The sequence below is a fragment of the Zeugodacus cucurbitae genome, chromosome 2 (genome assembly GCF_028554725.1).
Source record: "Zeugodacus cucurbitae isolate PBARC_wt_2022May chromosome 2, idZeuCucr1.2, whole genome shotgun sequence".
NCBI classification, from domain to species: domain Eukaryota; kingdom Metazoa; phylum Arthropoda; class Insecta; order Diptera; family Tephritidae; genus Zeugodacus; species Zeugodacus cucurbitae.
This window is the reverse complement of record NC_071667.1, coordinates 83619197-83644098: the sequence shown is the minus strand read 5'-3', so window position 1 is coordinate 83644098 and position 24902 is coordinate 83619197. Positions and strand designations below refer to the sequence as shown.

The 24902-nt window shown below is 33.4% G+C and overlaps 2 protein-coding genes across 12 annotated transcripts in view; both read right to left on the bottom strand.

Annotated features, from left to right (window-relative positions):
• The window catches only part of LOC105218882 (dorsal-ventral patterning tolloid-like protein 1), a 93439-nt gene that overhangs the window by 34329 nt on the left and 34208 nt on the right, over positions 1 to 24902 (bottom strand). For 2 of the 11 annotated variants that reach the window (XM_054227442.1, XM_054227448.1), the window contains exon 1: positions 2798 to 5005. The exons of the other annotated variants lie outside the window; for them this stretch is intronic. The gene's annotated coding sequence lies outside the window, so the exon portion shown is untranslated. Of the gene's footprint in view, positions 1 to 2797; positions 5006 to 24902 lie in introns of those variants that run through there. 11 annotated transcript variants of the gene reach the window in all.
• On the bottom strand, positions 3693 to 23241 carry LOC114804694 (uncharacterized). The gene is made up of 2 exons (XM_029044093.2): positions 22657 to 23241; positions 3693 to 6413 (listed from the first exon to the last, which is right to left on the bottom strand). The coding sequence occupies exon 2, from the start codon at positions 5801 to 5803 to the stop codon at positions 5693 to 5695; it is 111 nt and encodes a 36-aa protein (XP_028899926.1). The 5' UTR covers positions 5804 to 6413; positions 22657 to 23241; the 3' UTR covers positions 3693 to 5692.

The following is a 24902-nucleotide window of genomic DNA, read 5'->3' as shown; positions in this document are numbered from 1 at the left end:
AAAGAAAAGAAAGTTATAAAAATAAAAAAAAAATTGGTTCGACTGTTTGAGATGCATCACACGACCTCGATCGCCGGCACCGATTTACAAGCGCAGACTCCAGGCGCTCTAGAAAAATACTCACAACTTTGAACAAATTTCAATATTTTTTAATAATAAATATTGTTTTTTAGGCCTTAAATATAGTACACTATCGTCTTAAAATTCCGTTTACCGCAATCATTTCCTTCCCTTTCAAAAAATTTCTAAAAAAAAACCTTTTTTTCGGCTTCTAAAGCAGACTACTGCCTTAACAAGTATGCATATTATTATTTTCGAACTTCGTAATTCAAATATTTCGATTTCATAGGTCACAATATCTGATTTTTTATGTATATTATAGAATAATGAAAATCAATTTCTTGTACTCACCTGTTGTATTTATACCAAATTTTATTAAGGTAATATGTGAACTTATAAGTTTTAGCAATCGTGTTAAGATACATACCTGCAAAAAATAGAAAAGGGAAGTTTTTAATAAATTTTTGTAAATTTTAACTACAATATGAATAATACAAATCAAATTATTTTTCCTATTTTAGATTTGATTCTTTCCTCAAATATCAATTTTCATGGCATAGACAATAATATTAATACCAGTAAAAAGTAACTTTTTTTCACTAAAACCTCTTTCACAGATCTTATATACCTATAAAATAGCTGTTTCCCCCTTTCAAGTCAAGTTGACATTAAAAACAACTTCTGAAATCCTCGAGCATACTTGTTGTACATGTTGACATTATAGAACTATATATGTATATATGTATAAGTTTACAAATTTCATAAGTGCAAAGCATGAGCAGTTGATTTCTTTCATCTTTAGGCAAAATTAAATGTGTCATTCCTTACAAAAAATACAACAAGAGTTGACAGCAAACAAAGGGTCCCTATTATTCCCTCGAATCCATGAAGCGTTTCATTGAGCATATTTTCAATGTCAAAATTGTGTGCGCATAGTTAACTTGCCTTTGACACAACATGCAAATCTGATCTTTGACAATGTACAAGCACATCTCTAGAACCACTTAGAGATAAGCAGCCATCATACAGCAGCACTACCACTTTCGCCCCTCCGTCTCCGTGCGCGCCCACACATTTTAGTAATTTTCAAATTAACTTAAATGCAAAGTGTAAACGCTGGCAACTTGCACAATTTCAAAGATGGCTATGTAATGATTACCCATTTAAGTTTATGTGCGCCTTGCCACTGCTAGTGTAAAAGGGGGCGCACAATGAGCTGCCATTATTAATCAACATTGTCACACGATTATGTCATTTGCAGGGCACATCATCCACGAACGACATTGTTGTCCATTCGGTTATGGTGCTTTCTTTAGAAAATTTCAAGAATCACTATTTCATCGTCCGCTCGTCATCAACACATAATTGATGTCTTTAATCATCACGCACATCGCCCGCATGGATAACGGATGTGTGAACAGCAGTGTGAACACCAGATATGCTGTCCCAACACAGCCGTGCAGCGCATTGCTTGCGCTTTTGGCATTTTCTGTTTGTTTTTTTTTTTGTTTTCGTTATTGAACCGCACATAATTTGCAATGTGAGCTACTTGAAGGTAGCACACTGCATATACTATAGGTGGCAACTATTCGCCCACAAACGCATGCATTGCAGGCATATCGCTTGACTGCCAGTCTGGCTTTATTACTTGGTCCGTCTATGTGCGAGCTCGAGCTCGAGGTTGCAGGCAGGCAGCTTCTCTCTTGTTGTTGACTGCCAGTGATTTTATTGATTAATTGGCAGGGTTGCCGTGGCAGTGTTGTTGAGGGAGGGCGGCGGCTTTAAATTCAGTCGCTGTCAGTGCCATTTTGAAGTGGCTCACGTCCGTGTCTGTGCTCAAGTGGCCATCTATGAATGAATGAGCACACTGATTTGTATATGTCGGCATATAATGTAGCATCGTAACCCTGATCCACTGCCCTTTTTTGTTTTAAAGAGTTATTGGTCCATTGACATTTTTTTCCTCTCGTTTTCTGTAGTCCTCTACTTTTTCAGTTTTCATCGATATTTATGAGTACCATATTCTGACATTGAAATTCATAACGGGTGGATACAAATTATGTACTTAGTGCCTGACAATGCAGTGAAATATTATACAAATAGTTGGAATTATGTTAATATTACAATGTGTTCAGTCGATTAAAAGAATAATTTTTTATAAAAATTCGTTAGAAATTTTTGGGAATATATAGGCTGTTGCGTTGTAAGAAACACCATGTTTTTAAGAAATTTGTTGTAATTATTCAATTTGACCCAATGATATATTAGGCAAAAGCTCACTTGAATTACGAAAATCATTAAATATAGTATATGAGGACTGATATAATTCCTGAACCGAATTCTCTCTAATATAAAACCGTTTTCACCCATTTTTGGTAAAGAGGCACATTATTAGAAGAAAAATATTTCCTCTGAATTTCTTTAAAATATCTGAAAAATTTCGGTAAAATATTATCCATTGGCACTGTGGACTTCATGTTCGATATCTGGGGTCTTGAAAATGTATAGTACGATTTCGACAATTTTTTAATGAGTGATGCCACATATCAATGACACTATTTAAGTAAAGTTTTGTTCCGGTATCTTTAGTGTTTCTTGATGTATTTATTGTAAAGTGAACAACTTCAAAATTGTGTTATATAAGAAGCAGGCAAGGTTGTTAACCGATTCGCCGCTTTTCCTTAGATAATACCAGGGAGTCAAGTTGAGTTAATTTAAAAATCTGAGAATTACTTACCTCTTTTTTCAAACTTTTGTGGGAAAAATCATATTCGATTCTATAAATCTGCCGACATGTTCCTGATCTCGGATCGTGGGTCAATGTATTTGAGTGGTTTTTATGTATAAGTGAAAAGTATATTAAGAGATTTTTGCTTTATTTTCATTTAGCATTGGTTTCATCTATAAAGTATTGGTTTCTTTGCGCACATACGTTTTTGAGCCAATTATTAAGACATTCTCTTGTTTGTTGTTCGTGTTACACTTTTAGGTTATGTATATAAATTTCACATCACTACTGTTACATAACATAGTCATTCAATTACAATTACTTTTTTACACATATATTACACAGATCTCAACTACATTATACACAGTTCATAAATTTAGTTGCGTAAATATGTATTCACATACATACATACAGAAGTGGTTGAAAAACGACTTTTTGGCAAGATTGCTATTATTTTTGTAAAATTGTTTTTAGTTTATTTTTAATTTATTTTTATTCAATTCATATTTTTTTAATAATATGTATAATTATTACTTTTAATTGCGTTATTATGCCATTCCTTGACAGTTTGCTTCATATTTCCTTATACTCTTTTTTGAGTTATTTCACGCGCTCTTCTTATATGCATTAATTTAGAATATTATCGTAGTTATTATTGTTTTTTTAGATATTGTTGGTAGACTTTCAATGATCCAAATCAGCTGTACACAGCTAAATCTACTTTCTTAATTAAGTAAATTTAACGATTATAAAATATATGTAGGTAGAACCTTTTAGTTAAAGATGTGTGGTTTTAGTAGATGTTGAGCTCTTTGGGGTAGTCAGCATATTTTCAAAATACTCGAAAATGTTTCTCAATAATTTATTTTTATTTTGCCTTCATATTATATTATATTGTGTTGTAGTTGTTTTGTTGCTTTTAATTATTTATTAAAATCTGATATTCACTTAATACTTTGTTGTTGTAGAAAAACTACAGTAAACACATACAATACATATATGTAGAATAATACACTAACTGAATGCGTTACGTATACGACATGGTGTATTAGTCAACTTTTAAACGACAAACTTTACTTGTATACATATGAAAACACTGAATTGTCTGTTAATTCTTTAACCTGGAACTATTTACTGTTATTTGTTATCTGTTATTGGTTTTGTACGATATATGTTATATTCACTTAACACTATTTGGCTGTTGTATTCTGCTGTACATTAATTATTTGGTTTAAATTTAACTATTGCTGTAGTTTTTTTCAAATATTTTATGAACTTTTGAAAACATATAAAAATTATTATAAAATTTCATATTTTTTATTTTTTTTGTATTTGCTTATATTATTTTCTGAATCGTCGACTTTAACTTCAATGAATGTTTTCATATTTATTTCCATTTATATATTATATTTTTTTTTTTGGAGAACTTGTATAATACTGTCGTTATTTTAAGGGAACTCATGCCCACCATGAAATCTGAATGTGAGTTTTGGCGTTTTAATTGTATACTGTGTGGGGAAATTCATCGTTACAAATGATATGATTTGACTTTGCAACTCTCCAATAAACTTCAATTTAACTTGAAGGTTTAAAGTTTGAGAAATGTGGTAAGTATTTATTCATTCGAAGAAGTTGGAATATAGAATGTGGTTTTTCAACTTTTCCGAAGATAATTTTTCAAATATAAATCCACTTCTTTTCAAAGTTTCTCGGTGTCAGTGCCAGATTTTTAAAGTTCCAGATAATTTTGTTGAAGAGTAATACTTCCGACTACAGTTTTTTACAGTATATTAAAATTCACTTGTTGTTGAGCTCCACTGTGCATCCTTCAATTTTTTGCGCTTTCGCTTATAGGAGACGCTACCCAGTTTCGTAGCTTGTTCACATCTCAGCCACTGCGTTTGGTGGTTCCATAATCTGCCATACATCGTGTAAGATTTCTCACTTCATTTCCGTTATATTTACTCGTTCCCGTGAAGACTATTTACTTTAGTTCCGGGTTGATTCTAGTTGAGCTTCTCTTCTGCTTTAGTACTGGGAGGAATAATGCTGTGAATTGTTTTGAGTGCTGTTCTTTTTATGGATGTTGTTGTATTAATGACATATGAAAATCCATTTTTTTTACAAATATCTATTATTAAAATGAGTATACAATATTATTTTCTGTGATTTGTTTGTTCTTTAAAAACATCGAAATTCTAACACCGTTATCAAAAACACTATTTGACTTTAATTTAATTTAATTTACTAATATATATATGTATGTATGTATGTATATTTCACATTTAACGCGTTCTTTTTTTCTTCTTCTTTTTATTTGCATTAAATTTATCTAAAATTTCTGATTATTTATTTTAATTATTACAATGTGTTGTTGTTATATTTGTGATTGACTTGAAATTTCATTTTTGCACACTCAATTTCTTGCCGATTTAATTTTTTTTTAATTTTTTTGTAATTTTAATTCTTTAATTTTTCTATATTTTCCAATTTGTCTATGAGTAAATTTCATGCATACTATGTCTCTTTAGTTTCACATCACAGCCAATTTTTGTTCTGACGTTGGGTCCGATGGTATACAAATGATGATGCCGATGACGCATAATACAGTCGGCTTGCCGCGTGACACTGGCTTTCCAAAATGTGATTTTGAAATGCGATTTGTTGTTGTTGTGTGTGATGTTGTTGCTTACGGCGCTGCCTGACAAATGATGGGGTCAACAATGGCGCTCGTCGGTCATCGATGGTGATTCGCATGAAATTCAGCAATATGCATGTGTGCCGTTTTGTGGCTGTGGCCAATAGTCGCAATGGATATTTGATATTATTCGGTAACAACTAACAATTCGTCGAGTGCCTTTGTTATCCATCTGGGAAGTTTCCGGGTCCCAGTTGAAGTTTATCTCACTTGGGCTCACCCATCGTCTGACCAACGACTATGATGATCACAATGAAGACGGCCAGCAGGACCAGTATGCAACAAATGGCGACCGCAACCATGGCGCTGTTACTCATAAAACTGTTGCGCAGCACAAGTATTATCGGCGAAAATGAATTATGGCTTATGAGCGTTAAGACGCTTACGAAGACGATAGCACAAAGCACCGCAAGTAGCTCAAAGCTTAGTTAATAAATCAGTTGCACGGTTGATAACTTCACTTCGGTCACACTTTGATTACAAGCTCGGTAAGCTCGCTATTTCACTTCCACTGAAACTATTTGGAATGGTCTGCGGTGTGGCTTTTTACGCGCTGTGAATTGCGTCGTTTTGTTTTATCGCAGCTGTCGCGTTTAATGTGCTCGCGTGTGTCAAGTTGCCGGTTTTCTTAGGTTATATTTTTAGTACTTCCTTTTCACCGCAGGTGTACGCAACAGACGTAATCGTATTAAGCAAATCTCAGTTGTGCCAAGTTGTCATTAAAATTAATTGTTCTTTTTTTGTTGTTTTAGTTTTAATTAGTGGCTTTTGTTTGCCTTCACTGTACTATACTGTAGCACTAGTTGACTTAGGCAACAATTTTTTATGCGCTTGTTTCAATGTTCAATTTCGACAATTTGTGCAAAGCAAGAGAATTTGCGCTGTAAGCTTTGCATAAATTAGTTTGTAATCGCTGTGGTTTTGCGTCTGTGACGGAAGAATGTGAAAATTACTATATTTTCGAAGTAATTTGGGGCGTAAAATATTCAAATGGCGTGTGGGAAGTCACGCTATTTTTTTTCTCCTAAACGAAGCAATTTTCATCAAGATGAAATCACTTTTGGGCTTAAGTTATTTTAGAAGCCAGAGAAGGTGCAAATAAATATTCACAAAAAGGCAGTGAATTATGGTAGGAGCTTATAAAGGTATATATTCAAGAACATTTCTTTTTATATTAGATTAAGAATTGAGGAGGATTATTTTTTGTATCTTTCTCAAAATAAAAATCGTACAAAAATATTTTATTCTAATTTTACTCCTACATTTTAATTTTTAATAAATTTCACGCAATTCCCAACCCATTTAGACCACAGCTGTGTATCGAATTACACTTTGGTATTACATAAGAAGTGGATTAAGCAAATATTTACTCAGTTTTCAACACCATCACACAACCACTTTGGTAAGCCTTAAATGCCCTAAGCCCTGGCAATCAGCTCAATTTGTCATAAATGCTGTAAACGACAAATGCACGCTAGGCGACATGGTGTGACGTATGGCGGGGATGGTGTTGGTTGTAAGTGACGGGCTGCTTTTGAAGTCGAGCGCATCAGCAGCACACTCAAGACGCCAGGACAGCCAAGACAGTGAAATATGGTCAAAACAGCTCCGACGTCATTTTCGTTCTTTATGTCTACTTAAGTCACGGTGCGCTACAAATGCCACAAACGCCACAACAACAATAACCACTAAGCCAACACGCACTTGACGCAAAGCGTAACCAAATAGCAGATAACCTTACCCTTAACACTCATATTTTGTTGTCAACACTTTAGATAGCGCACGCATGTGACACTGTACATATATACACATATAAATAGGTTTGTGTGTGAGACAAAATAGTGGTCTGTGCCTTCAAGGCTCCGACCCTTACAATGCACAACAAGGTGGCCTTAATACAAGTACAACACACAAATATTTACAACAGAATATTTTACATGAAAAGGGAAACTAAAGGATTTGGCGAGCAACCACTCGTAGCAGAAACATACACGCATACACGCATCCTTATATTACATATATACATATATGATGACATATAGACTGTGGGTAGTTAGATAAGTGCTCAAGTTGTAGTTACTGGTTAAAGCTCTCTTGACAATCTTTCACACAATTGTTGATTTATTGTGGCAAAGGAGTCAACTCAAATACACAACACAAGTAAATACGTATGTAATGCGCATTTGTAAGCATGAATTGAAGTCATTTGCATGCGCACATCTCCACATCGAAATGAAATTATTGAAATTGTGCACACCAAAGCTAAGCTTATTACAGCACAACACAAAATCGAAGCGTGTGAATTTGCCGTTCGACTGACTATTTCATGCGAATATTTCGGTATTTTGCAACAAATCCCAGTAATTTTCATGGCTATGCATAGTGAAATAGTTGGTAAAATTGCTTATCACGAGCACACACAGAGCACAGAGCCATTTTAGTGGAATGTAAGGACAATTGGCATCATTTGTGAATTCAATTGGCTCTTTTAGGTTGGAGAGTTGTGTTCATTACAATCAAGACAATGGTAGCGTTTAATGAGCTGAAAATGATTTAATACCATTTTGTATGGTGGCAGGTTAGACAATAGCTATTAGGAGTGTTCTCTTATCGGCGTAAATACAGTATTTTAGCTTACGAGGTGTGTTCAAAAAATAACGGGAATTTCCGTTTTTTTTATATTTATTCATACGTCTACATTAATATTGTTGCCTTTTAAATAATTCCCCTTCGATATTATGCATTTATGCCAGCGCTTTTTCCAACACTTCTCAAACTCGAATTTTAGATAGCCTTTGGCTCTTTATGTTTTTGTGATCCTTTCAAGCTGATTTTTGTTCAATATCCGTTCCACCAAGATAACTTCCTAGTTATTCTAGTAGGGGTGTTATAAATAGAAAAGTTTTGAATAATAAAACAAAATTGAATTGCTAAACTATGCGTGCGTATTGCTGCCTCTATCACTGACACCTTGCTTCCACGCTGGAAAGTAGGCGTTAATGTGTTGTACAAACAGCTGGTTGAAACAACTTAATCATAACTCGCACGCAATGTCATACTCCGCTTTTGCTTTTAGTGAATCGTGCGCTCTTCAATTGGCTTGGTTGGCGTGCCATAACCATCAAAATCAATAATTTCAGAAATATACCAAAAAATGCGTAAACATTTCAATTTCCGCAAATTGAGGAAAAGCTATTTTGATATTTGCGCCTATTTTGATTTACGGTTATGTCAAGCTATTAATACACGAAATAGTTTAGCGGGTATTTTGACATTTTCTGCTTTGAATCACTTTCCAATTAATAATATTTAATTTAGTATGCAATAAAAATAAGTTTTTATTCAATTTTAATGCAGAAAGTTTAATTTTTCTATTGATATTGTATCACTTCAATCGTTAATAGCGGACAAAATCATAAAAATGTTAGATTTTGTTGGTTGTTGGTGCTCTGTTCGTTGGTGGAGACGTACAATCTATGCGCATACTCACATAATAAATTAGTTAAACAGTGATAAAACACAATTTAGGTCAATGGTTGAGGGTGTGTGGTAAACACGTGCGCTTCGACACGCTTTTCTTAGTTTGATTTCGTTAAAGTCGGCGTGACGTACATTAATATTTCAGAAATTCGAGCATTCAAGATTGCATGTATTTTGCTTTTTTTATAAAAATGATATGCGATGTGTGTTCAAAAAATAACGGGATTTTTATAACAAAGAACAAATAACCAAAAATAATTCCTTCACTCCCATGACTCCGTGTTTATTTTTTTTTTTTTATTTCCAAAAATAAAGTGAATCTTGAAGGTTCGTCGTTTACAAGCATTTGAGAAATCGCCGAAAGAGCTAAAGTTTACATATCTCGGAAATCGAGTTTGGAAGAAGCGCTGCCATAATATTCACTGATGACTGTTTTAAATGCGACATCGTTAATGTAGATGACTATATATATATATATATATATATTTTTTTTTTTTTATTAAAATTCGAATAATTTTTTTCACACCCTCGTACACAAAATATAGAATATTGAAAAACAGTAGTCGGTTCTCGAATAACCTTTATTTGTTAGAAATACACTTAGAAGTTTGTAATATTTATGAAGAACCGATAAATTTCGAACGAGATGAATTTAAAGACATATTCTTACAAATGTTTAAATGAGCTTTTGAAAAAAGTAGTAAAGGTCCACTAACCTAATTATTTATTTCTACGAAAACCCTTGAAACTTGAAATTTAAGTAACGTTTAATTGCATTAAATGTGGTTTACAAAAACTGTAATAGTACCACACGCAGTGATGATTTTCTTAGAATCATTGAAATTCATTTAGGATTCCTGGAGATAACATGTACAAAACCTTTACCTTCAAAGAAATTTAAATACCGTATATACCTCTACGCTCCCCACTGCTACCCATACACACAGTAGGTACCACAAAAGAGTAAACTGCAAGCAAAAACCATTTGCAACGAACAACTTTCCGCTTGCCAAGCACAATGTCAAAAGTCAAATGTGCATTAAAATAATTGCACTTGTTTAGTCGCACCTTGAATGAAATTGTTGTTGGCAGGTGCAAAACAAGAGCGAAAAACTTAAACTAAAAACGATGTTACGGCACTGCCATGCCTTGCCTTGTCAGATGTATGCACAAGCGAGCGTATGGCCATGTCCCAAACAACAGCGTGCAGCTCAACACGAGCGTGTATTTTATTTTATCACAAGCCATGGCGTATACGCAACATTTAAATGCGACGACGACGACGACGGCGCTCACAAAGTCTATGGCAACAGCTGACGACCACAGCTGCACCTGCACCTGCTATTATCACTGTGTCTTTCAGAAATAGATTTTCAAAATTTGTGTGAACGCCAGGTGTGGCGAGTTGCAGGTGGAAAATCCAACAGCGTAAAAAAGAATTACTAAAATAGCGACTATATGAAGGTGTGATGAGAACAGTTGGTGGCTGTGAAGCTCGTGCCGCTGACAAACCGTCGCTTTTGCTGTTAGTGTCAAGGCTTAGTGGGGGAAGCACTTGAAATAATTTCTTGCCATATTAATTTTACAGCAATTAAAGCTAAAGTACTATTTGCTAAAACATTTTATTTCTGTAGCGGTTTCTTTGAACTCTTAAATAACTGTTTACGATAATGCAATTTACTCTTCTGATCTGTGTGGCAGTACTAAAGAGCTGGAATATATTTCAAGTTGAAATTACATGCAAAAGAGTTGATAACAAAATATACATTCAAAAAGTTCCGAGATATTTTCAAGATTGCCATATATTAAAGAAAAACTAAATATCTTTAAAATTTTAATAAAATTGAATTGAAAAAATATTTTTTTTTTTGGCAGCCAGTGCTTTAATTGTTAAGTGGAATAATTATAAATTATATATAATTATAAATATTATATATATATTACTCTTGTAAATAAATAAAATTATTATTTTTTTTTTTAATTTAAAGATAGGAGAATTGAAAGTTCACTTGTACTTGTTGTGAAAATAAAGGAAATTTGATATTCTAGAAAGTGGAAAATTTAGCATTTTTAATTAAATTTTGAACAATTCTTAATAGAGTCTTATAGAGAGTTAGCGCCTCTAAGATAATTCTCCATTGCCAGTTTCCTGCTCGATATATTTAATAATCGTCTTCAATATTATACTAGAATTTTTTTCTAATCTATTTATACTTGATTATGCTAGAATCTCATTTCATGCATTTATACAGGTTGTTTGTTCGATTCGCCACTCTTCTAGACTTCGGGAACCGAATACAGTATTGCGTACATTAAAATAACAAATGTCAGTAACATTAATTTAATCGTGGCACTTTTCGAAAAAAAATTTCTCTGAAAATAAAATATTTCTCAACTGCGTGTTTGCATTTAATTTATTTCAACTGTATCAAAGTCAACATGGGATTTTCTGGAACCAGACATTTCAACAGATAAGCCGAAAAGACTTTTAAATAATAATGCAAGCGTATGCATGAATAATGAACAATTGCTGAATTCTCAAAACTTATTTTTCACAAACGCTTGAAAATTTAAATATTTATTTGCAGATGTACACGTATGTATGTGCGTGCGTTGTTAAGTTTCTGCTGATGCATAATACAAATGCATGTGTAAACCTTGCGACGGTGATTTTAAAATGCTTCGATGCATATACAACTATATATGTTTGTATAAAATATTTATAGACAGAACATTATACACAAGTCGTTGAAAGAACTTGTACTCAAGTAATCAACGAACATTAATGAAAATAAACAGATGAACGAGTTCAGCGTACAAATAATCACCAGTCAATTAAAACGCTTGAATTTACATTTTTATTTGCTGATTTTTAAATTAGTATATGCATGAGCATGTGTATACATGTTAATGTAAATACTGTTGCCTCCGATACATTCCGATTGTCATTTCATTGTGCATATTGTAATGAAAATTCTTAATTCAAGCCATTTTAAATATTGTTTCCTTAATATTCACATTAATTGAGAATTTAGTATAATGTGCCTTATAGCCCTTTCGCACAGGAGTTAATTAGTTAATTGCTTAATTAACCAGCCTTTGCTTGATTAAAGCGCTGATTTAGATAAATTTTCCATACAAAAGAAATAATATAATATGCCTTATAGCCCTTTCCACAGTGGAAATTTGGTTGTCGTTATTGAAAAAATAGCAATCAACCGGTGAAACTTACCAACTTCTTATGAAAAGCAAAAATACAAATCTACTACAGCTGATCGTTAATCGAGGAGCCAGCTGTGCGAAAGACAAAACTGTTTTCTTAATTATAATCTTTTAGTATTACATTAATTTGGCTGTGCGAAAAAGAGCTATTATAAAACTAGAACAAGTGTTAATCAGAAATTTTCATTTTTTTCATACTAAAATTATACTTTCAAGTATCTGTAAAGTGTTATGGAGAGCAGATACAGAGGTATTTACGAAGAACATAGTATAGCCAAGTTTAAACAAATTTCTCTGGCTTCAATGAATTCCTCTTCTATTTTTAATCCGCATTAAAGTCGATGATCTTTCCCATCAAACCAATTTAAGTATTTTGCCTACAAAAAACTTCAAAGAATTCGCGTGGAATATAATTGCCACAGTTTAGACACTCAAAACCAATTTAGCACATTAAAAATTTTGCATTATTATAAAAATATTTTGCGCGATTCTACACAATGAACAATGAACTAAGCAATGCAAAGCAAGCATTTCAATGAAATGTGAGAAAATATAATTTAAAATTATTTCTTTTGTGTAAATATTTACATTGGCAACTTCAAAGCATCGTCTCCAGCAAGTAGTGCGCGCAATAAAACTCAATAAAAAAGAAAATGTATGCTTGCAAATACACAAACCTACGCAAATAATGGTTTTTAAGATAATATAAAATGAATAAATTCGTAGTAAAATCAATTTCAAATAAGCAGATGGCTAATCAAATTCAGAATCCATCGGGGAAACGAGCACTTGCACCACTCAAGTTCATGATGCACAAGTGAATGCCAGCGGTCATTGTATGGTTGAATAATGGTGAAAGTGCTGCTTCCGTTATTGCAGAGGCGATGATGCAATAAAGTAAATTTGGTGCAAGCACTTTTGGCTCTAAGCCATCAAATAAACAGCAGCAGCATTTGACATGTGGAATGCTTGAAATGCAAGACATCAATGCACTGATCTTTATAAGGAAACTGCCGCAATTAGTTTATTTGGTGTATTAGTACAGAAAGAAGCATATTTCTTACTGGAAGCATTTCAGTATTCCTTACTCTAAACTTTAGTTGTGTGTAAGTTCACTTATAAAAACGCTAAATACTTATTAGTTGCATTTAATTGCTTCTCGGCGTTTTCCGTTGCCCTTCAAATAGCGGAGCACATGCTATTTAACGATTCAGCGCCTTCTTTTTTCGCATTCTCCACTGCTTGGGAGTTTAACTTTGGCAATATCCAAACTTTGTTTGACCATCAATTCCCTCCTCTTTTTTGCAGTTAAACGCCGCTTGCCGCCTTCATTGGCAAACATTTTGCTTAATCATTTCAGAGAGACTAATATGTTGTTCTCAAGCGCAAAAGTTGCTTCCAAAAGTTTGCAATTTTATTTATGTATGTTATTGCGAACATTTCTCGAACCCTACTTAGCAAAATCTTTTAGTTTTAATTGATATTAACATGCTGGTAAAGGAGGCATGAAGTGAAGATTTCGCAGATTTATTGATTTTTGGTGCAAACAAAATATTAAATGATGAAAATAAATTTAATATTCAGAACGAATGTCTATTGTTTGTGCTTCAGCCAATTAATAGTAAAATTAAGTTTTCTTGCTTGTGGAATGTGTTGAGCTCTTTCGGGAACCCACAGGTGTATGTGGAACTGATATAGAATATCAAATGGGCTTTAAACCATTTAGATATTCCTATCTTATGTAATCCGGCATATCACGAGTTACGAGCAAAAATTAAATAAAGCATAACTCCATAATAATAACCAAGTTTAATATTACTATCTAGATTTAAAGACCCTACCAACTTAAAAAGAAAACTTACATTATTAAATTTTAGTATGTGTAAATAACATATCATAAAAATTTGGATAATATTAAAATGCAATTCTCACAAAACTGACACACGAATATTTGCAAACAATTAAGGTTGAGGTCATTTATCAAGCCTGTGAGCGCTAAAACATTAAACCAAAAATAAATAAAAGAAACTTTTAAAGGTAACAAGCCGTATATGCTCACTCCAACCCTCTAATAAAAGTCTCCCCTATAAAGCAGTAAAAGTGAAACAATCACGTGTTCATATGAACAGCAAGAGTCAAAGCGCCGAAAAACACACGCTCAACTGTAATTAGGACTTTTGAGTTAATTTTGCTGGTGGTGCACCTGTGCTGTGTCATGCATCAAAAGGCGCAAGTGTAAGTGGAGAGCCAAAAGTTTCACTAGAACCCCCTGCAAAGCGGCCTAATAAATTAGCAGGAAAGTTGGGTAATAATAAACTGGAAAAGAATGCGAAAAAAATGAAAATTTCAAGAACTCCCCCTAGCACAACTGTTTCGGCAGAATTACTATATGGATTGTTTCATGTGTGTTTATGTATGTGTGCGAGTTGTTTATTAACTCAAGCTGCGCCTGCCGTTAGCGTTGGTGGGTTGATTGCCGTTTTGAGTGATGGCCTCCGCGCTTCAGGCAACTGATTTGTTGGCATCAGTGTTGTCCACTCAGCATCACCATAATCACGCAACTGACTGCCTGGTGGTATGACAGCTGCCTTCGTGATGATATTGTCATAAATAATGTATTTGATTTTTAAAGTACGCTTAACTCCGCCTTCAGACCACACACAATTGCTGGAAAATGCCACTAAATTGTGTTCTTTACCATTTCATAGCATTAAATATTTGAAATTTTTAACACGTACTTTGGTTATTTCTTCATTTCGCTTGAGTGGTAAATAATGTGCGAAGAAGAAAAAGCACCCGCATTCATTTGTGTGCATAAACCCGTTTTATAACTCACGTCAACATTTTATATGTTTATGCACATTTTATGTTATGTAAAGTACACACTTAAAGGAATAATCGATTTTTAAATGTATTTTACATATTCATGTGCATATTATTTTAGCAAAAGTATTATCAAGCTTTCATAATAAAAAAAAAAAACATTTTTTGAAGCGAGTTGGAACGAATTGAATGTTCTTTGAAAATATTTTCTGTCTCAATATGACTCAACAGGACGACCGGTGAACTATGAAGTGAGCTTATGATGTTACCGTACCGGATATTCAAATGCAATTAAATTATATAATCGAAATTATGTCCATTTGAGCTATTTTGATAATGGCAAATATTTTAATAAGCTCCTTGAAATATATAAATATCTATACTGATTGTCAGCATTTAGTTAAAGAAAAGGCAGTTGCATTTCGCAAGCGCCGCTTTGTCATTTGATTTTATTGTTAGTCGCCAAAGTTGGAATAATTGAAAGCATTTACAATTTAAGCACAATATTTTGAACAATGCGCATTTTATTGCCATTTCTATTACCATCTTTATCAGCTATTACGAAACTTATTTCAAAGTATTAGTGATTCTAAGTGGCAATAATTATGTTGAAAGGACAATAGAAACCATTTTATACTTTTTCGAATACAATAACTATTTAAGAATATTAACAACAATGAAAGAGAGTTTTCTGCGTACATTTGAAAGAAACAAAAAGTTGATTTTTTTTTTTCAAATGCAGCTAATGCATTTCCTTTTCTTTAATAGAAAACCTCAACTATGTGTGAATAAATGCGAACTAGATCCATAAGAATATACAATAAAATGCAGCATTTTACACATTTTACTTTGAAAAGCATATTTAAATGCCAAGTAGCCTAAGTATTGGACTTAATTAATTGAATTTATAATATTTATACAATAATTTCATTCAGTATATTCTAATAATTTTCTCAGCATCAAAAAGTGTAAAATAAAGTAAGAATAAGAAAATTTAATCAAGAAATTCATTTAAAAAAAATTTCAAACCGCAAATTATATGAATGCTGTGTGACGGTGCGTATGAGCAACCTTGTAAAAAACTTTCATTTGATTTTATCTACTAATATTAGCTTGTTATATCAGTTTCCCTGAATTTGCTTATCCATTCAGTTTGAATATTAATCAAAAAATTCTGGGAACTCAGTAATGTGACAAATTTTAAATATGCGCATAACCAATACGAGTACACAAGTATCAATAAATTGTGTGGTAGGGTGAGTGGAAATGAAATTCAAATATTTTATGTTCATTAAAATTTTATTATCTATTTAACAATTTATTAGATAATAAATATAAAGCAATTCAAATTGGATGTTGTTCAAAAGTTTTTCAAGATATGTATAAATTTATATGTCATTTATTTTGCATATGAAATTTTGCACAGAAATGGAAATGTATGGAAAATTAATTATTTTAAAAAAATTTTTATTTTCTGTCTGTCCGTCCGTCTGTCCGTGCAACGGATAACTTGAGTAAAAATTGAGATATCTTAACGAAACTTGGAACACGTATTCTTTGGCACCCTGAGGAGGTTGCTTTCGAAAATGGGCATAATGGGATCATTGCCACGTCCAAAAAATGGTGAAAACCAAAAATCTATAAAGTGTCATAACTAAACCACAAATAAAGTTATAAAAGTAAAATTACTAAAAGTGAGTTAACTCACTAACGAAAAACGTCAAAAACACTAAATTTCACTGAAATGATAGCCGAAGGAAGCTGCACTGAGATTTTTTTACAAAATGGAAAATGGGCGTGGCATCGCCCACTTATGGGTCAAAAACCATATCTCAGGAAGTATTCGACAGATATCAATGAAATTCGGTATATAACTTGACACCCTGATGACACGTGTGGAAAATGGACGAAATCGGTTCACAACCACGACAACTTCCCATATAACTCATTTTTGAATTCCATCTTACGTATTCCTTCACTTTATAATACATATATACATAAGGAACCAATGAAGATAGCGAAATAAAACTTTACACAAATACTGTATATGATCTGTGGCATCACTTGTGAAAAAATTGTCGAAATCGGACTATAACTTTTCAATGCCCCGGATATCGAATATGAAGAACTCAGTGCCTCAAGGTAACTTTTCACCGAAAATTTGTCTTCTAATAGTGTGTCTCTATACCAGAAAAGGTTAAAATCGGGTCATAACTTCCCTTATATATGAATATATGAGAATACCTAATTATAAGATTTTCAAAAATACGATGAGCTTATTAGCTTATAAATCGGTTAATATGTGAAATATATTTATGCCGAATATATGGGTCAAAATGTGTGTTATCTTAATAAAAATGTAGCAATAAATTGCGAGAGTATAAAATGTTCGGTTGCACCCGAACTTAGCCTTTCCTTACTTTTTTTTTATTATAATTTGTAATTTTAATATGAATAGCTAGCATACTAACATGTAAAAATTTTAGAAATAAAAAAATACTGGTCTTCTCTTCCTAGTAATGATTTATTATCTTATGTTTTACTCTTTTTTTGGCAGAGCTCTAACCATCATAAGCAAACAGACCAAATTCAAATACAACATATTACAAATAAGTTTGAAATTTTCATATGCGCTGTTATCTACACACTGTACCATCAAATATTAATATGAAATATTGGCAAAACCAATATGCAAAACTTCAAAATTGCACTGGTCTAATATAAATATGAAACACAAGCTTCGTTGACTTTTACCACTTGAATCCACTCACAACTAAATCCCAACTGACCTTTGGCCTTAGCGAAAATTTGCATACTAAACTAGCAAATGTGTAATCAGTATGCACAAAATGCATATGCAAATACGAAATATTCATCTTTCGGACATTTTTTGACGCTGAGCGATGGCACACTGGCGCACTCGACTATCACACAGCAGAGTATACTAGCAACTACTTATATGTATGTATGCTTATGAGTTCATATTTGCATAGAATTATGTAAACATAATAAAATAGAAATCAAGGAAAATTTGCATTTTACGCAAATGTCAGGACAAAACTAGCAGGGCTACAGAACTATCTATATCGGAAATAGATATCGGAATAAAAGCGAATTGCAAAGAAATGAAGCGTGCGCCTCATAAGACAATTTTCACGCTTTGTTAACAACTTTCGCTCGTTTTCGTCTACAAGTGTATAGTTCGACACATTTACTTATGTATATAATAGTACAAATGTAATGAATATGTGCTTTGCGCCTTCAAAGGACGCAGCTGCAACGAATTGAAATAAAAGACCTATCGAGTACCAGCAACACTACACAATTACCTTCGAAGCGGCTTTGCGCGCAAACACGCAACCACACGCAGACACCCGCAAACCAAGTGCAGTGCTTTCATGCCACACATCTCACTCACATACCACACGCCTTGTGGCTTCTTCAATGGCAATCAATGTGGAAAAACCCCTAAGCTGTTAGAATAAGTGTTTTGGGTAAATACTTGAATGCCAAATGAATGTTACAAACAAATCACATGCGCCACGCGTGAGGACTATACATATGTATGTAAATGCAGTCAGGCTGCGTACGAATATGCTATGTGAGCACTTCGTGTGCATATGTTTCCAGCCAAACATTCATTTTCTATCAAATAATTGAAACAAAGTACATAAGTATCTATACACCATGTAAGTCTCTTATACATATGTAATACTAGAGTCTTACAATTATAATGTGCATTGAATTTCATATATTCGACCCATGTGTATGTATGTATAACATATCACATGAGCGTGTTCGTGGCTTGTGTGAATATTGCCCATGAAGTGGTGGTGCTCTCAAGCACCAATATTAAGTAATACAGCATCAGTGTCGGCTGTCATAAATGCATTAAAATAAATTGACAGCAATGTGCAGGAAGCTCACACATACACAGACATACCATACATGGCTGTTACACATACACGTATGTCATACCTAGACAAACACATTGGCTGTGCTGTGCTATGCTTTAACTATCATCCTTTGGCCACTTGTGTAGTTGCTGTGTGGATTTGTCCGCAAAAATAGTAGAAATAGTCTCATCAAATATTGATTACAAGCGATTGGAAGCTCTTCGCAGTCTTACACGAAGCTGGCAATAATAGTGTGTAGTTGCCCAGTCTACGTCGGATTTCATGATTGAGCAATTAGTTGTCCATTATACAAAATGAATGTCAGTAATAATATAGCTCAAAAATGTTGTAGTAGTTCCCAAAATAAGTAGATGAGAGGGCAGAGTAATCAGACAGCGTACTGGAATTAGTATACGATATATATATATATAGGTAGTATCATTCAACACATATTAGTTGCCATAATATTTTTAAAAATATTTGAAGATATATTTTGTTTAATTTCCCATAAAATATTCAAGAAATCGTTACCAAAATTAGTAAACGAGGGAAATATAATAAAGTCGTAAAAAAAGTTATTGAAACTAATGGATTTTTATTGCAAAATAATTTAAATTAAACTTTATGAACCATATTAGATTTCTCAAAATTATGAAATGTGGTAATCATTTTCATCAGAGCTAAACTTGAGCATTTTTTCTTATCTAGAAAAATAACGAATATATCTCACAGCCACCATATATGCGAAATTGAGACCATAATATTTTATTTCATTAAATGTTTATGATTTTAAACTCACTGGAAGATTTTCTTATAAAAATGGTTACTACCGGTTACTGGTAATCTATAAATACATCTACTAATATTCTACAAATAAAAAACAAGTAAGGAAGGGCTAAGTTCGGGTGTAACCGAACATTGTATACTCTCGCAATTTATTTTTCAACTTTATTAATATTATAAAATATACAATTTGACCCACATATTCGTCATAGATATTGTATAAAGTCCATTGAAAGTTGGAAACCCTAATATTAGGTTAGAAGCACCGAGGTCCTCATGTTCGATATATGGGGCCTTGAAAACCTACGGTCCGATTTCGGCGATTTTTAGAATGGGGCTGCCACACTATAAACGTAGTATTTGTGCAAAGCTCTGCACCGATATCTTCACTAGTGCTTACTTTATATATTGTAAAGTAAACGATTCAGATCGACTTCAAAGTTCGGGTATATAGGAAGTTGGCGTGGTTGTGAAGCGATTTGGCCTATTTTCACAACATATCATTGGGATGTAAGGTAACTATTACAAACCAAGTTTCATTGATATCGGTGGAGTAGTTCCTGAGATATGGTTTTTGACCCATAAGTGGGCGATGCCACGCCCCCCATGCCCCTTCATAGTGCGATTCTTCATACCAAATTTTACTTCCATAGCTTTATTTATAGTTTAGTTATGGCACTTTAAGTGTTTTTGGTTTTCGACATTTTGTGGGCGTGGCAGTGGTCCGATTACGCCCATCATCAAACTTAACCTTCTTGGTGCCAAGGAACACGTGTTCCAAGTTTCATTAAGATATCTCAATTTTTACTCAAGTTACAGCTTGCACGGACGGACAGACGGACAGACAGACATCCGGATTTGAACTTTACTCGTCACCCTGATCACTTATTCTCATATCACAATAATCAGTAATTTTGGACAAATGTGGTATATTTAACCTTATATCTAACTCGTTTAGTTTTAGGACTTACAAACAACCGTTATGTGGACAAAACTATAATACTCTCTTAGCAACTTTTGTTGCGAGAGTATAAAAAACAAACGAATATAATTGTGTTTTGAAACTTTTATGCAAGCCCTTTACTGCAGACCACATATCAAATGTTGTACTGTTACTAACTATTTATCTAAAATCTTAGGTACAGAAAACTTGCTGTTTTCCAAAGACGAGACGGAGACTATTAACTCCAGCTTTTAGGTTTATCAGACCCGTCTAAAAAGGCGATAGGGTCTCGCCCACTAGTACTCGGTACTACATATTGAGGAGCAACAAATTTAAGTTCTGTATTTTCGTACAAGATTTCGAGCTCTGAGGAACACTACCATACAACTTGCTATACGACAAAGTAATAGTAATGTAAATGAATATTTAAAAAAAAATTATATAATTGCATTCACCTTCTGCTTATCTAAGCCGCTTTTCATCATTTTCCGAACTCAAATTATTATCTGATCAAAAATGCTAGACAGAATAAAAAACATGGAAGTAATTTTGAAGAAATGTGTTATCTCCATCTGGTATGCGAAACGGCAGCAAACAAGTTAACATGGTTAAATTTTCTATAATTCTAAACATTTTGTTATATATCGCTTCATTGGAGTATGGTTGAACAATTACTTATATAAATGTGGATCAATGCACTAATATCTATACTACATATTCGTTAACTCCAAATATTAGTTGCTATATTAAGTATTATTTCTAAATTTTACCTTGACAAATAATAATAATAATGTACTAAAGCTAAATACTAATAGTCCTTATAGTCTATATTTCTGCGGACCGTCTTAATTTATTTCCGTAGGTTTCCGCTGAGATTTTTCGCTTAAATGCCAGGTTTCCATACTTATTTCGTTAAGAATTTTACATGAAAAATTCCATTTACTGCACAGGTGTGTTCAGAGAGAAATAATTCAATGATAAACAAACGTGGGAGGTTTCAAATGAAATAGTGATGCGAATTTTCGCAAAATATTGATAATGCAAAATCTGGCAAAAGTAAGCAACATGTTGTAAGTGTATAAAAATAATTTAATTTATCGTTTGCAATTCGTAAAATGTTTATCTTTGATTTAAAAAAATTTGCTGATAAATCTACAATCTACTGTAGTACAATTGCTGTTCATAAATAATAACAGTTAAAAATCAGATAATAGGATAGATGTTTCGAAATCAGTTCAAAAATGTACTTCAGTAAGACCTCCGTTATACGATAAAGAGACACCATTACCATAACTGATTTTATCACATTTGAAAGATAACACCTAAAATTCAAATTCTAAATAGAAGAGTTACTTGGAAATAGAAGCGGTCCCTTTGACTGAAATATACATATAATATATAGTATATAAGGTATTTGCTTTACTATAGATAGTGCTGTGATTTTGCTACTTTTAATGACTAAAAAAATTAGTAAAAATTGCGTTAATGTGAAACCAATATGTTTATAATGAAAATTGATCGAAAATCTCATCTGTTTCATTTTCTGTCAGTTTTCCGCGAATATTGTAAACTAATCAACATGATCTCCAGGAACATGAATGTATGCTTTAATGACTTGATATTTTACGATAAACACTCTTTAGTATTATTAGTTTATAAATGCGAGAAATTTATCATAATAAATATGCCAAACTATAGAAATATTGAACCTCACAAATTGTATTAAAAAATCTCATTATAATACTTCACTCCCTAATGTACCTTATAATTCAAAAATATGAGATTAAATCTCTAGCATGATTTATAGATCCTATTTGTGAAAGATTTTAGATCTTTATAGTCTGTTAAATCAAGTTATGACTTTTGATTTGCATCCACTTCTTTGCCATTTGAATATTTTACAGCTCGCGAGAAGACACTGTATTGCTTCTCTTCATTCAATAGAAAACTCATAAACACAAAGTTATTGCGCTGGATTTGTTTGTATGCATATATGTATAAATAAACAGTTTTCGGTATTCACCGTATTTTATAGCCAAATTGTCTTTTATCTTTACACAATTCTCAGCACAGTTACTAGACGCAGTTCTACACGAAGCGGAGTGGCCGGAAGATCAGCAAACAAAAACAAATCGAGTACACAATTAACGCAATGCAGTGCAACAAAGGCGACGTGATCCGGTATTCGTAATAAGAAGTGTCGCTGGTGGAACGTCGAAGGCGATGCTATCGAAAGTATTCAAATAAAATTCACCGGAGCGGCAGACAGTCGACGCGGTATGCAAAACAAAGCGAAAGCAGAGTGGAAAAGAAAAAAGTGAAGCGAGTAGAAGATTCTTTTCAACAGATTAAGAATCCACTTAACGTCGAGATTGTTGTTGTTAATTGAAAAAAAGCGTTCGTTCAATAGCAAGACAAATTCCCGCGAACAAAAATGTTTAGCGGCGGCAGCGGTGTTGGCAAGAAAGAACTGTTACTTTGTTATCGAAACAAGTGATTAGAATGCGCGCGCGCACGTTTCCTTTGGGCGATAAGTTGCGGGCGATTTCTAGTGATTGATATTTTTCGTTATGGCTTATAAGCAACTGCTGTGCACGGCCGACACGAATCGACTGACAGGTCGAAAGGAAAACCAATTTGGAAAAGCCAAAATGCCTGTGGCCAAACAACAGCGCCAGTAAATGGCGCTTTTATGCTTTCCAGGCGCTCACCAGCAGGCAATGTGAGGGAGGGAGTATGGGAAATGTGTGAAACAACTATAAGCGCTTGTCGGCGCAATTCTCGCATAAAAGAGCATGCAACTGTTATCAGTACAGTTGTTCGGTTGTGTGTGTGTTCAAAAGCACCCAGTAGAAAATTGAGTATTAAAGTTTTTTGTCAAAATTTAGAAATTCTGGAAACTTTTTCAATTTTTTTGTTTAAAAATAATGAATTTCCCCAATATAAAAGAGACAATAAGACGAAAGTTGTTTAATATTTGAGTTTTCTTTTAAAACATTATTTAAATTCAATTGAAATACAGAAGAGAAATTTATTTTATTCCAATCATAAACAAAGTGATAGAAGTCAATTTTCAAATAATATAATAATAATAATAAGCATAATAGAAAATATATTAATTTTATCATACATTCTTCTGGTAATGAGGAAATCTTAGTATGGAAGTTGCGAGTGATTTCGGAAAGCATTAAAGTAATTCGACTACTTTCCGTTATGTGGCTGTATGTGCGTGTGAATTGTAGTGAAAGCACTCTCGACAATTTGTGCTTTTCCTGCGCTCAATTGCTCTCCAAAGTTTTCCAGCTGCTCATAAATACTCAGCTTGAGTGGCAAACCAAGAGCATACATTGCTAGGGCCCTTTACATATCACACCTTGCAAACGCCGGAGCTCATTACTCGGCGGTGGGTTAACCCTAACCCCTGATAGCCAGTACGTACTTGTATGTAGCAATGCTCCTTTAAAATTTATTTGTATATGTGTGCGTTGAGTGTATGTAAGCTGCTAATACTCACAGCTATGCTGGCTATTAAGACAGCAGGCTAAAAACAAATCATCTGTCTGTCGACTTGATTTGCGGCAGCAAATAAAAGTTATGATTTGATTTTCTGCTTACGAAAAAGTTGTATTGTGCAAGTATTCAGTACTCTTTGAAATATCGCCTCCGTATGTGAGTGAAGACACTTCAAATAGTTCAAATAAGTGAAAATGTGTATGTTGGCAATTTAGTTTCGATATTTCACATTTAATTTAGCTGTGCCAATCACTTTTGTTTGCGTAAAAAAATTTAAGATGAGTTGAATTTTGACGTGCTTTCTTTCTTTATTTTTTACGAACATGTCTTCACATCATCAGCAATAAATCAATACAGATAAACCTGAACTCTTGACGTGCGCAAGATATTTGTTTGGCTTGATAATGCGGGCAGCAGTCGCGCGAAAAATGGCTTCGCCACAGCCTGCAGACAGCAGGATTTTATTATTATTTTATTTTACGCATTGCGTTGTGCGGCTAAGCTTTAATGTTGAGTGTATACCCTACACACATTTAGTATACAAAATGTATCCAATGTCGGCATTTATTTTGCCCAAAAAATAACGCTCCCTAACGTCTCGCCTAGAGCTTATGATTTTGGCGGGCGTGTAGGCTCTAATGCAGATTGTGGCTAAGTACGGGGTTATTTGTGGTTTTGTCGGCTTTTGTTTTAAGAGATTTTCTGGCAACAGCGGTTGCCTGCCTTTACGCTCGACCAGCAAAATAAACCAAATAA

Bases quoted from the DNA above. Each gene is read 5' to 3' on its own strand.
- LOC114804694 (XM_029044093.2), bottom strand. From the start codon at position 5,803: ATGAGTAACAGCGCCATGGTTGCGGTCGCCATTTGTTGCATACTGGTC.